The sequence below is a fragment of the Ascaphus truei genome, chromosome 2 (genome assembly GCF_040206685.1).
Source record: "Ascaphus truei isolate aAscTru1 chromosome 2, aAscTru1.hap1, whole genome shotgun sequence".
Lineage (NCBI taxonomy): Eukaryota > Metazoa > Chordata > Amphibia > Anura > Ascaphidae > Ascaphus > Ascaphus truei.
Genome location: NC_134484.1, coordinates 478,679,951 through 478,694,909, shown reverse-complemented (window position 1 = coordinate 478,694,909; position 14,959 = coordinate 478,679,951). Strand labels below are relative to the sequence as shown.

Sequence of the window (14,959 nt, the reverse complement as noted above, 5' to 3'; positions counted from 1 at the left end):
GCTGTGTGCTGCTCCTTTGTTTTGTCATTGGTTCATATACTGCAATTTCAGCGTGAACGCTGTACCTGAACCAGTAACTTCCTTGTACATTTGTGCGGTAAGCCCACTTGTCTGTATCGAGTGTACATAGTTTTTCGAAATTCGTTAGCGGGGGAAAGGGTGTATGTTTATTATAAAAGGCCCGAAACTGAAGGTATCTGAAGACTTCAGAATGGGGCATCCTTTTTTTCTTTCCGGATTTGATCAAACGTCTTTACTATATTATCCTTTCCTAAATCTTTGAGTCTAAGAAGTCCTTTATGTATCCATATTGTAAAATACTTTCCGTTCAGACCGGGAGCGAAATGGTAGTCCGGTGACTTCCATTCATGCCAGACGAGGTTACTTGAGTCTAACCCCTCCGCCCAAATGGCTTTAACACCTTGGCAATCTCTGTGGTTTTTAACTCCGGGACCCGAGCAGACTCAGTGGCGCCAGGCTTGGTAGCCACAGGGTCTCTTGGAACCACGGACTTGGAAATCCCCAGCTCATATACAGTGCATAAACATATACTGTACCATTGTACGCAATGTCAGAAATAAAAATATTTCACAATTTTGTTTGTCCTTCTTTTCTTAGCTGTGACTGAAAAGACACGCACGTTCAGTTTCAGCGCTCCTAGACCTTCCTATAAGAAAATGTGTCAAAAGTTAAACCAAATAATGCTTAGGTTCAATCTCAGAGTTACTTTTCTAAACACATACTGTAGGAATTTGGACTTAGACATAAAATCAGCCTTGCAACCTTATCGATGGTTGAAGCACCTCAGAACCTCTATACTTGGTTCTGGTGATCTGGGCATAATCTGGGGGACTCCCATTAACCTAGGGACCCCTGACTGTACCCGGGATACACATCCATATGCCCTCATTTATCTTTCTGATCTGTGCTGAATCAGGGAAATCTGGCGATGAATCGCGCTACTGCTTTCCCGGGAGGATCTTGCCCGGAGGTCTGTGTCTACATGTCTCAGGGAATCTGACTTTTATCCCGGATACATTTTTGGGCTGGCCAGCAACTCTGAACACTTTCACAGCAAAACTCACCCGGAAACTCATAGCCTGAGAATCTCCACTGGTTGGCACTCCTGGAATGGAAAAACACACAAAAATTATTTTTTGCAGTACAATGCATGTCATGACTGGGTTCAAGAGCTGACACTCTAATCTCGCCAATATGGCTCAGAGGTAACCAGCCGGGCATAAGACCTTTATTTATGGCCTGGTTACCCCCTCACCGTCACATCAAAGCTCCTACTAAATGCTGTATATTTGTCCAATAAAACAGATCATTCCAATTCTGTTTTTTCTCTTATACAGGCACATTCTGTCATCCAACAAATATAGATCAACGAACCTCCGGTCAGCACCTCCAGAGGAACACTGCCCACTGCCAGCACCTCCAGAGGAACACTGCCCACCCCCAGCACCTCCAGATGAACACTGCCCACCTCCAGAGCAGCACTGCCCACTTCCGACACCTCCAGAGCAGCACTGCCCACTGCCAGCACCTCCAGAGCAGCACTGCCCTCTGCCAGCACCTCCAGAGCAGCACTGCCCACTGCCAGTACCTCCAGAGCAGCACTGCCCACTGCCAGCACCTCCAGAGCAGCACTGCCCACTGCCAGCACCTCCAGAGCAGCACTGCCCACTGCCAGCACCTCCAGAGCAGAACTGCCCACTGCCAGCACCTCCAGAGCAGCACTGCCCACTGCCAGCACCTCCAGAGCAGCACTGCCCACTGCCAGCACCTCAAGAGCCGCACTGCCCACTGCCAGCATGGATCCACGCTTGTTAAGTGAGTAGAGGAGATATTTTGGTGTCTTTGAAATCTGCAAGGAGGGAATATCTGATTATTTGGCAGTTATGCGAGTCAAACACCCAAACTAATCTTGTTTTCTTATAGAACCACCAGCAGGTAAGAAGATAATATATCTTCAACTCTAATTAATTTTCTGCTTGAATGACTTGTAATACATTTCTTTACAAGAGGTATTATATTATACCAATATCAGAGGAGATGAAATCACAAGAAGAGCCCCCACTCCCAGCTTTACATGATGGATTTTCCTTTTCTTATTGCCAGGTTTCCAAGTGGTTGTACCGGAGATGTTAAAGATTAAATCAGAGAAAGTAGAGGCGAACGCTGAGGAACATCTAACCCCAATAAAGAGTGAAACTGTTCGATTTCCTGTCTCTGGTGAGTACCTTTTCCTCTTTGTCTGCATAGAGGGATGTTATCTTGTTACACAGTCTTGGTTTGGGATGGGAAGGGAGCGATCAGGTCAGGAACACATCATGTGAATAAAAAACATAAAAACAATAATTGTGCAGTATGTTAGTGCAGTGAGGACTGGATGCAAATCTTGGCTCTTTAAGATTTCCTACTTACAGCAAAGCTGAAAATATAGCGCAGTGGTCTGACTCAGTCAGGAAGTGTGGAGATGGTAGACAATTCTCTTGTTATATAATGGCCCAGATAGATTCTCATATAAGGGAACTGGTTCAGCAGTGTTGGTACTCAAATCCCAATGTAGTTCATGCAATGAAAAAGCAAAAACAGCCCAATGGTCTAGGTTGCAAAACAAATGGTTTATCTCAGGTAAAGAAATAGGAGATGTACTCACAATAAGTACAAATGAATTGTACACATATTGGTTTCTTTTCGGTAATACAATGCTCATTCAGGCAGTAGAACTTCTCAGGCTCCTCCTGTATCCCCAGCCTCGCTGCCGGCGGTGGCGTCTAACGTCACTTCCGACTCGCGGATGACCGCATCCGGTGGAACTGGATGGCGACGCGCTGGGAGAGGGTCTGTTTTGGAACTCTGGCGTCCGGCGTCTTCTTCTATAAGCAGCTGCAGCAACTATGTCGGCTCTACGCGTCGGCTGCAGCAACTATGTCGGCTCTACGCCTTTCGCTGTTGAACATACAGCTTCCTGTTGAACATACAGGCTCTACGCGTCAGCTGCACCAACTATGTCGGCTCGACGCGTTTCGCTGTTTAACATACAGCTTCCTCAGGACCATTATGCTCCTGAGGAAGCTGTATGTTCAACAGCGAAACGCGTAGAAACGAACAGCGAAACGCGTCTGCAGCCTTTGATACTGTGGACGACCCTCTTCTCCTTCCCATTCTCCAATCCTCTTGGTATCCATGACAGAGCTCTATCCTGGATTTCTTCTAACCTCGCATCGTACTTTGTGTCTCATTTTCCAACACCTCCTCCTCAGTCGATCTCTTTTGGGCATATCCCATGTTCTCTTTTTTACGCTGTAGGTGACCTTATCACATATCTTGGGTTCAAATATCACCTCTATACTGATGACACAAATTTACCTTTAAACCCCTGACCTTGCACCTGCTGTACAGACCAGTCTCCGAATGTCTCTGCACTATGATCCTGGACGGCTGTAATTTATATGGCAAAAGATATTGGATATTTTCATCAATCTCGCACTTAAGAGGTTAACGTTGGTTACAAATGTCCTTAAAAATACAATAAATGCTTTTATGGCCTGTTAAATCCTTGACCAGGCCTAGTTTATAGGACTGATAGAATCTAAAGATACGAACATCTGTCAGAGATGGGAATAAAATATGACCTTCCTGATACTAGGAATAAACTAAACGGCTTAAAGGCCCCTTCAAAGACATTCTTTGGAGGGTTCTGCAAGGTTCAGGGGGCGTGGCTAAGAAGGTTTTCAACAAAAGATTATATTGAATGTAAGATATCATTGGCCTAACACCTATTTGCAAGAATAACAAATACAGATGTGTAACCGTTGCAAACAGTTGATATTTAGGAGGTAGCAAGGGAAGGATATCTAATTGTCACTCAAACTTAAGAGCAAATCAGTCACAGTTGGTATTGTTACATTCAGCAAACTCGCCTGATCCTATTGATATGACTCGCGTGTGTCTAAGTATTATGGCCACAAAGTTATATTCCATCAAATTTAAACATCGCAAGAAAGGTTTATTTTGTCTTTCAAGTCGTAAATAACATGAGGGCTGATTGATGAAAACGAGTGGGGTTTGTGTGTGTTTCAATGCAGAAAGTCTGGGCGTAAAAGTTGACATGTTTGAATAGAAAATTAGAATTCAACAGAGGTGTGTTTTGGGATCACACACGTTAATTCTCAACTTTTCTATGCCAGTGACCTCTCGGGGATGGGCCTATGACCTATTGTTATGTACTGTACTGTATAGTGATTTCTGCTGATGTCTTATCCTATTTAAAAAAAATACTGGTCTGCATTTATTATAACTGTCTGTTCTTGTAATAATCTTTCTGTAATCCAAGCACTGTATTTTATATATATTTAAGCTGAACTTTAATAAGTAATGTTTTGGACTCTGATTTAACTATTGCACGCTTGGTAGAGCGTAAATTACTTTTTCGGACACATTTTGCTACAACAGAGTTGTGTGTGGGAAGTGAATATTTTTCTTAATAAACAGGGACCATGAGAACTTGGCAAGAAGATATATATTGTTTCTGCGTTTATCTTTTGGTGGGAAATCTCTTTGTTGTATGCAATGATCATGGATTGGAGCAATTGAATCTTGACTGTTCCTATTTTTAGAACAAGATTCTAAGATCTTGATCAGACGAGTTCAGGTCAGAAGCTTTCTTTAAAACCAGAGACAGAACATTCACCTCCTGCACACGCGGGAAGCTTGTTTATTTAAATGTAACAGTTTATGGATATTGATCCGCGTTACCCTACCTAAGCTTCCCTTGGTGTGTATGTTTACCCTGGATCGCGCCTTACAACTCTATCGCGGGATCCTCCAGCCCTAAGTAGTCATTGAGTTACTCACCTGATAGACAGGCATGTCCTCGAGCATATCAGCGCTGATATAACCAAGATCAGTGCTGATATAGGGGACTATGCGATCATCAGTTAGACCGGCTCCCCACCATTTTACATTGGGTATATAATTGCTCTATATTCTGAGAGAGGGGGGGTGGGGTGTTTTGGGGCTATACAGACCTCATCCTACTATTAACCCCGTGTACCCTACTCCAATATCAGTTGCAATTGTTGGCAATTCCAAAGTGCATCTATCTGTTACCTGCTGAGTAGCTTCTCAGTATATTCTAGCTGTTATGTGCATATAATAGCCCTACTAGTCAGCGCTGACACCAGATGTACCAACGCAAACACTGTGGAATTTGCTTTTATACTAGCCTCCTCGTTTTGCGCACTATATCACCCTGTTATGTCAAGGGTGATCACCTATGTGCGCAGAGTGTGTACGTGTGGCTCCTAAGACAACATTCTGCACGGGCTGCTAGGTGTAATGCACGAACACCCTTTAATTAACAGATATTACCGATACCTTACTGACAGTAGGGAGGGAGTGCCTATTTGGTTCACAATACCTCCAAGGTGTTCTGGTAATTTCATTAGATGCCTTAGCTATGCCGACATTTATATACCTTACCTGAGTGTCTGCCCATTAGTCTGCACTTAATTTTATATGTAACGGTATTTCTGGCCCGGCCTGACCCACCCAATCTCACATTGGCCCCTGTGGTCTAACCGGACCCCATTACAGTGTGAATATGCCTGATGGTGCACCTGCTGGCTACAGGACTCCTGAGTCTCCCGCATGATGGTGTGTGGGGAGGACCCGTCAGACAGGCAGCTGAGGTAGTGTGCTGAGTCTCACCTAGTTCCAGTGCAGCGCCTCCACCTCACCAGGGTCCCTGCGTCCGCAAGGGGATGATCCTGGCGAGGAACTCCTCCGTGGTGCTCCTCTCTGTACACTCATTCCAGATAGATACACGAGAGGGTTTCTGGCTGAACTCATCTTTATTGACACGGCAGGGCAGCTGCCCTCCACAAGGAGTATCTTCAGCCGCTCATCTCGCCAGTGCTCCCTTTTGATAGGTATATCACCTAGATCAGGGATTCACTATTCCCGCAGGAATCACTGTCCTGTGCCAGGTCCCTGGACACAGCCTCCCATGGAGTTACTATAACATAACTGACAGAACTCTTCCAGCAACTCAGGTAGAACTTTCCAGCAACTCCACAGCAACTAACTACTAACTTTAGAACACAGTGCTGTGCCTTATGTAAGCTTCTGAGGCTGACACACCTCTGACATCACTAACCATGGAGTCAGAGCATGTGACCAGTCCCAGCCATACACAGAGCACCCCACCAGGGTGTGAGGGAAAACCTCCATGATTACTGCTGGCATGCCCACACTTACCAGGCCTTACTGCCAGCAGGAGAGATGACTGTAGGCATTTTACATGACCGCTACATATAGTATGGGCAATATATGTCTTTACTAGAGGCTTAGCTCTGACAGCACTGGTGAAACTATGCAGCAACAAGTGCAATCTCAATCTGGGGCAGATATCATATAGGTCTAACCTATCCCATTATATGCCAAGGAATATACATCATTAGTGTATCCATTTAGTGTGCACTTCACGCCTAGATACACTCACATAGAGACTGTCCTTTTGGTGGGCTCGCTTAGGCTCCTTTCCTATATTTTAGGTAGCTATAACTTATAGCATCTGATCCCGAGTATCTATTAGGGATCTTACCACATCTACCCACCTTGACTTGGGTGGGTTATCAAGGATACAGTAACGTGCTGTTCAAATATAGTATTTAATTACGTTTTAACACCCTATTTTTTATTCATAGTTATTAATAAAGTATTTTAAATTTACAATTATACATTTGTTGTGATTGAGTGCTGAAAGACTGGGTTCTTTTTCTCCCATATGATACAATCACGTCTCCATCCAGTCAGCACCTCACTGTGGTTAACACTAGCTGTGCGTGTTTTCTTTACGTGTAGCACCATGAGACCTTGGCAAGAAGATATATATTGTTTCTGCGTTTATCTTTTGGTGGGAAATCTCTTTGTTGTATGCAATGATCATGGATTGGAGCAATTGAATCTTGACTGTTCCTATTTTTAGAACAAGATTCTAAGATCTTGATCAGACGAGTTCAGGTCAGAAGCTTTCTTTAAAACCAGAGACAGAACATAAAACACAGACAGAGCTCAGTGCTACATCCAAAGACACTAATACACGGTACTGTATGTATGTATGTGTATGTATATATATGTGTATATAGATATATATATATATACACAAACAAACAAAGGGTAAAACATAAAAGTTAATTTAATAAAAAATAGAGGCGATGGAATCAAGCTCACAAACGATCAGATAAAACAAGTATATATCTATATCACCACCACGGGAACTGCACGGCTATGCCTCCACAGCAAATATGTTAAAACCACTCAGAGCCACTAGTCTCCCACATCAGACCTCGTGGATGATGGTATAGGTGTTAACACTGACACGGAAGTCCTTCGTTATAAGTCCCTCCAATCCGGATAGGTTCTCATCTGAACCAACACTAGGGCTCTGTGCAGCAAGGATGGAGGTTCGCCAATCCTTCCGTCCTCCAATGATGACGTAGTGTCGGCGCTGCAGTCCTGACGCGTTTCAATGTTAATAATTATTTGGAGGATGTACATGTACCCTTAAATAATGAATACAGTAATAAATACAAGTTATATATGTATCAAAATTATTTCACTGTGAGAGCTGCTACAAATTTCACATCTACAGGGACCACCACCAAAGTCATTAGGGGGCACTGGATGTCTATGGGCCACAATTTTAAAACCCTGGTAAAGAGAACATTTAGTTAATTTAGTATTGGTAAAGTAAATTCTTCAGTGTTTTTGGATTTGTAATTTGATTTACAGATTGAAAACATTTGTTCTGTCTTTTTTGTTTACTTCTGTTAGAGATCGGCCTGAATGAGGAACAGAACTTGAGCTCTGATACATCCAGAAGCTGTCTGACTCCTCGCAGCCCAGAAGTGCCAAAAAACAATGATTCCTGTCACATTTTGGGCACGTACAAGGAACCAGTGCCACATGATGGTGACTTTACAGACCTTGTACAGCACACAGCAGAGTCGGACTCTAAATATGGGTCCAGCAAAAGGTATGCAAGAGATTTAAGAAGCTGTGGTTCTCAGCCTTTTGCTTGTTGTGAGTGTGGCAAAAGCTTCTCACTGGACAGGGACCTGCTCACACACCTTTGTGTCCCCACAAGAGAGCAAACCTTTACATGTACAGATAGTGGGAGCAATTTCTCACTGAAGGGGAAACGTCTTCCACACCAGATGATCCAGACAGCAGTGACTCCTTTTACTTGTTCAGTGTGTGGAAAATGGTTAAGTTCTAAGAGGAACCTCCTTAATCACCAGTGGATTCATACAGGGGAGAAACCAGTCACATGTACAGAGTGTATGAAACAATTCACTTCCAAGAGCATCCTCCTCAAACATCAGATGATTCATACAGGGGAGAAACCATTCACATGTGCAGAGTGTGGGAAACAATTCACAGTTAAGAGCAACCTGCTCACGCACCAGAGAATTCATACAGGAGAGAAACCATTCACATGTGCAGAGTGTATGAAACAATTCAGTATTGAGAGCAACCTCCTCAAACACCAGATGATTCATACAGGGGAGAAACCATTCACATGTGCGGAGTGCGGGAAAAAATTCCGTGTTAAGAGCAGCTTTCTATCACACCAGAGGATTCATACAGGAGAAAAACCATTCACATGTACAGAGTGTGGGAAACAATTCACAGTTAAGAGCAACCTCCTCACGCACCAGAGAATTCATACAGGAGCAAAACCATTCACATGTACAGAGTGTGGGAAACCATTCACTATTGTGAGCAACCTCCTCAGACACCAGATGATTCATACAGGGGAGAAACCATTCACATGTACAGAGTGTTGGAAACAATTCACAGTTAAGAGCAGTCTCCTCATACACCAGAGGATTCATACAGGAGAGAAACAATTCACATGTACAGAATGTGGGAAACAATTCAATATTAAGAACAACCTCCTCAGACACCAGATGAGTCATACAGGGGAGAAACCATTCACATGTTCAGTGTGTGGGAAAAGCTATTCTAAAAAGAGCCAACTCCTCACACACCACATGATTCATACACAGGAGAAAACATTTCCATGTACATAGTGTGGAGAAAGCTTTTCATAGATTGTCACCCTCGTTACACACGAGGATTCATACATTTGATTGTTCAGAGTAGGGTTGGGCAATATACCGGTAGCATAGTAATACTGCAGTAATAAAAATGGGCGGTAACACAATACTTACCCATGCTTATCGTGGCATTCTGTCAGCAGCTGCAGAGTGGGGATGGGGACTCTGTGTCAGACAGAGGACAGAGTGTGGGCCTGGTAGAGACAGTGGAGTGGGAGCGGGTCTGGAAGCTAGCTCCATGACTTTCACATGCTGCAGGTATAAGGAATCCTCCTGCTGGTAATCTCACCCCTCCCTATTAGGCTGCGGCCCGCTGGCACAGACCGCGCTCATGCTTGAGTGGTGACGTCACCAACTCTCCAAGCATGAGCGCGGGCGTCCTGCGAATTTTGCGAGCGCGCGCAGGGGGGTTGCATGGGGGCCTATTGAGCGCGCCTCGAACACGCCTTTTTTTTCCCCTCAAGTGCCAAGCTTGGGAGAGCGTGGGTGCCTGCGCACGAGCGCGCACCTCGTGAGTGGGGACGTGAGAATTCACTTTGCACCAAGTGAACTCCGCAAGCGCCACCCGCTCAGCACTAGCGCGGACGCAGCCTACACCACTTCCCCTCTGCCATGCCTCTTAACCCTGCCCTTCCACCATGACTCAATCACTTCCTCTCCTCCCTCACATTTCTCTCGGCTCTCATTCATGCCTCTTGACCCCCTCCACCCCATTAACCCACGTCTCCCCATGTCCTATTTATATGTACAGGAGAAGGGGTGGGGGATGTAATTGTAAATGGTGAAGAATATGCCTTCGTGTGGGTGTAGTTTTAGTATAAATTAATTTTCATTAAAATATTCTAAAATGTATTTGCTTTTTTACATTTTATTAAGAATGAAATGTATTTGTATAAGAAATGTTTTGCAATAAATGACTTTGAACATTTTGGCAACTTTTTGCTTTTTGTTTTCTTTTGGGTTTTAATATATTCCTGAATATTGTTATATATAAATTACTTAATACTGTAATGGTGGGAAGTGTTTTTGTTATTGTCTAACCTAGTTCACCCAAGTATTTACAGTGGAGAAACCATTTGCTTGTTCAGTGTGGGTAACAGTTCAGTGTCAAGGACAACCTCTTCAGAAACCAACAAATTCATGCAGTGAGAGGCCTTTCACATGGACAGAGTATAGGAAGAACTTTTCTTGGTTGAATGGACAATACCACCAGATATGTGCCAAATATCCTAATTGTCCACACCCCCTCCAACATCTATCCGAGGCCCCCGGGAACATCTGCTTTAATCTTTTGGGGGTGTAGGACCAGTATAGCAAAATGTTATATATAGTCTCTTTTGTTACTGTACATATGGAGGTTTTACCCGGATTGTCACAAATATCTTCCCAGTCCACCCTTGTTATTTCAGTCTTGAAATACAGAGCCTACTGGTCCATAAATGTATGGTTTGGGGTATCTTTTTTTAAGAGTTGATGATATCAAACCTCTTTTTGGTATTTTTTTGGTTTTACATATATCTTCAAATCGTGTATATCCAGGAAATTCCTTATCATGGAGGCCCTGACACACAAAATGTCAGACCTGCATATACCTAAACCGCTCAATTTGGGGTAGACCATACTTTCTCATCAATTCCTCAAGACGTTAGTTTGTCCTTTTCTAATAAATCTCCTACCTCCAGAATTCCTCTGTCTCCAAATTTCAAAACCCTGGATTACCGAATAGGGCGGGAGCCTAGAAGGGGGCGACATAACCTTCTATTTCTTTTTTTGTCATCTGCCAAATTTTCAAAGTAAATCCAACTACTGTCGGCTCCAACTGTCTTCCGGGCTACGTCCCAGAAATTGACCATAATAAAGAAGACCGTCCAACTGGGCTTTTTAGCGAACTCTCCAGGTCCACCCAGGCATACACTCCTCTCGGAGAGTGCCAGTAACCCATTTATTTCATATGGGAGGCTAAATAATATTTTAGAATATTTGCAACGACCATACCACCTCCTTCTTTGTATGAAAGCGTGAATAAAAAATACAAGTTGAGGGTTAAATTGCAGAATGACAAATGAGTTTATTTGCTTACAGCTGCACACAGGAAACAGCTTATAAACAAAAAGCTCTCTGACAGGTATATGGCCTTCAAGACATATTTATACCCCAATACTAAAGCTCATGTCCACTTTATGAGGTGGCTTGTGCGTCATTACATATGCATATAAGAAACACACTAAACAATTACCCCTGCTACAGCCAAAGTATATGTTAGGTGTTGGTGCTTAAAGGGGCTGATTAATTGTAAGACCAGAGAGAAAAAGGACCCCTGTATAGCACTCTGTCACCTTGTGAGATGATGATAAATTTAAAACATGATTTTATTTTTTCAACCAAAATGTTTTTATTGAGAGTGCGGTACAGTCATATAGAAATCTACATAAACAACAAAACAGGTAGCACTAACCGCAATGTGTGTGGTGTAGTAACTATTACCTTATATATTAATTAAAACTATACATAAGGGGCTGCCTAGGACACAAAGCCTGACCCCCTGGTCAGGAAAACAGTATGGACAGGGAATAGTTCCGTGGGCGCCTATAAAATTTTACCACTATAAAGGATATACGAAAACCAAGCCTGTTGGTTGTGAAGATTGTTGATCCTCACGGTGGGCTTGAAAACAAAGAGAAAGCACAACACATAGCGTAATACTGTTGAAACATTAAACAAACAACATATAAGACAACATATAACAGCTGAATACTGAAATGGTATTTTTAGGACAATAAAATCATTTAATAACAATTAATATTTACTATAATGCACAATTTGCATGGACATATAGATTTAAGCAATTAAAAATCTGAATAGGTGGTTCAACTGCTCCGTAGCACCAATGTTGATGATAGCAATGCCTATTCACCAGATGGAATAGGTTTGCAGGCAGTGGATATTTTAGAGAGTATCCCCTCTCATCTGTGTGCTGCTCTCTGCTTAGCTGGCGTCTCTGTCGGCTCGTGGGTGCAGCTCATCAGCAGGGACTCCTGCAGCTCCAGGAAGCACGTCTGAGCAGATGGAACTCAGCTGCAGCTGATTCAGCACGATGTCAGCCACGGACCACCGTGAGCTAGTCTATCTGCTGCTCTCTGCTAGCTGGCGTCTCTATCCGCTCGTGGACGCAACTTGTCAGCAGGTACTCCTGCAGGGCGCCAAGCAGGGCGCTTGAATAATGGGAAACCGCAACAGCTGGTTCAACTCGTCGGCGGCTATAAGAGATGGTTAGCTGGCAGCTCACGTTGATTCACCGATGTACGGGGGGTACTACACCAATGTGTGCGGGGCTTGAACCTCCACCCAGGGTTGGCTTGGCGCCCTGCAGGAGTACCTGCTGACAAGTTGCGTCCACGAGCGGATAGAGACGCCAGCTAGCAGTGAGCAGCAGATAGACGAGCTCACGGTGGTCCGTGGCTGACATCGTGCTGAATCAGCTGCAGCTGAGTTCCATCTGCTCAGACGTGCTTCCTGGAGCTGCAGGAGTCCCTGCTGATGAGCTGCACCCACGAGCTGACAGAGACGCCAGCTAAGCAGAGAGCAGCACACAGATGAGAGGGGATACTCTCTAAAATATCCACTGCCTGCAAACCTATTCCATCTGGTGAGTAGGCATTGCTATCATCAACATTGGTGCTACGGAGCAGTTGAACCACCTATTCAGATTTTTAATTGCTTAAATCTATATGTCCATGCAAATTGTGCATTATAGTAAATATTAATTGTTATTAAATGATTTTATTGTCCTAAAAATACCATTTCAGTATTCAGCTGTTATATGTTGTCTTATATGTTGTTTGTTTAATGTTTCAACGGTATTACGCTATGTGTTGTGCTTTCTCTTTGTTTTCAAGCCCACCGTGAGGATCAACAATCTTCACAACCAACAGGCTTGGTTTTCGTATATCCTTTATAGTGGTAAAATTTTATAGGCGCCCACGGAACTATTCCCTGTCCATATAGAAATCTAACAACACATTGTCATAGTATTAAGTAACCACATTAACTCAACTTTAGTAGAAGAATAACCAAACATAACATACCGGGCAGACGAACTGACGAACAAGACCACAGACACACACACTGACAGGGAAAGAGGGGGGGGGGGGGGTGAGCTTGCAGTCCTGGGGAGCTTCAGTTCTCCGCTTGGCTCCGCTATTTTTAAACGTCAGGGCAGGATCCCCTGAAGTGACCCTTGCCGTATCAAAATGGTTTGCTCTCTGGCGGCCCTGTCAGTCTTGGCTCTATCTCCCACCAATCCCACCCCATCAGAGGAGAGTGCATTTACAACTATCAGAGCAGAATATTGGAGGCATCTACCCTGTGGATATCCGTTTGGGCCAGCCAAAGAAAATTTGTGCCGGTGTCGTTAACCAGACTCGTTAACTGTTCCATCCGGCAAACGAACCAAATTCTATTCCTGATTTTGGGGATGTTGGGTAATTCGGGTTGCTTCCACAGTGCTGCGATTTTGCACCTCAGGGCTGTTGCAAAATGTGCAATTAATTTGTGCTCTGATCTGTTTAACCCCAGGGTGCGCCTGCCCAGCAGAAACAACCAGGGGTCCAAAGGGATCGCGAAACTGAGAATTCTCTGCAGCCAATTCCGAATGTCCTCCCAAACGGGGGCCACCTTGGTGCAACTCCACAGCATGTGCAGCAAGTCTGCCTGCTCCCCACATTGTTTTGGGCACAATGGGGGGTAACCTTTGACAAACCTAGACAAACATTTCGGGGTCAGGTACCATCTCATCAGGACCTTATACGCATTCTCCTTTAAGGTGGTGCATATGGAACTCTTGGATGCTGCTAATATAATGGAGTCCCAGTCTTTGTCTTCTACCGTCTCCCTAAGTCCGCCTCCCATCTGGTCCTGTAACTAAGTTTCTTTTCGTCGTCCTCTGCAGGGCAGACCTCCTCCCGGTATATACCAGAGATAAGTCCCTTTGTGTCTGTCCCTCTGAAACAGAGCTGCTCAAAATTAGTTCGCCGCGGCGTTTTGAGAATTTAATGTAGAACGCTCTTAACTGGAGGTATCGAAAGAATTCTGAATTTGGCATCTCTTTTTCCGATTTAATTTGTTCAAAAGATTTTATGGAAATCCGACCCTCCAAGTGCAGAAGTCTGGTGAGACCTTTCTGCTTCCAAATTATAAACTCCTTATGCTGCAGGCCCGGAGCGAAGTCAGGGTTTCCCAAAATCGGGGTCATCAAGGAATGTTGCCTCGTAAGGGCGTATTTGTATCTGCTCTTCTCCCAAACCGCCAACGAGCTGCCCATCGCGGACAGCGGCTCACTTACGGTCTTATAAACCTGTTTTGGTAGCCAAATTAAGTCCTGCAATGCCACCGGGGCACAGCATTCCTTTTCCAGTTCTACCCAACGCCACTGGGTAATTTGAGATAATTGGGCCGCTCTGAAATACGATAACAAGCAAGGTACCGCTAACCCTCCTCTAGGCGTGAGCCTAATAAGCGTACTCGTCTTAATGTGTGGTGTTTTATTACCCCAGACGAACTTCACCATAAGCGGACTGCAGCTGGAGGATGTCATCCCTGACTACTTAAATCGGGAGGGTCTGGAACAGGTACAGGATTCTGGGGAGGAGATTCATTTTTATACTCTGGATCCTACCGATCCAGGATATTCCGTATCCTGACCATCGCCTGAGATCCTCCTTCAGGGTCCGTATTAGTCTGGGGTAATTTTCCTTGTATAGTGCGCTATAGTGTTTTGTAATATTAACCCCTAGGTACTTGATAAAGGAGGCTTGCCATTTAAA

The 14,959-nt window shown here is 44.2% G+C and overlaps 1 protein-coding gene across 1 annotated transcript in view; it reads left to right on the top strand.

Moving 5' to 3' along the window:
• LOC142488413 (uncharacterized) overlaps positions 1 to 9,970 on the top strand; it is a 51,383-nt gene extending 41,413 nt beyond the window's left edge. The window contains exons 2-4 of the mRNA XM_075588918.1: positions 1,359 to 1,836; positions 2,125 to 2,238; positions 7,849 to 9,970. Coding sequence (XP_075445033.1) covers positions 1,818 to 1,836; positions 2,125 to 2,238; positions 7,849 to 9,110 — 1,395 coding nt within the window. The 5' untranslated portion in view covers positions 1,359 to 1,817 and the 3' untranslated portion in view covers positions 9,111 to 9,970. The remainder of the gene's footprint in view (positions 1 to 1,358; positions 1,837 to 2,124; positions 2,239 to 7,848) is intronic.
• Positions 9,971 to 14,959: the final 4,989 nt, after the last annotated feature.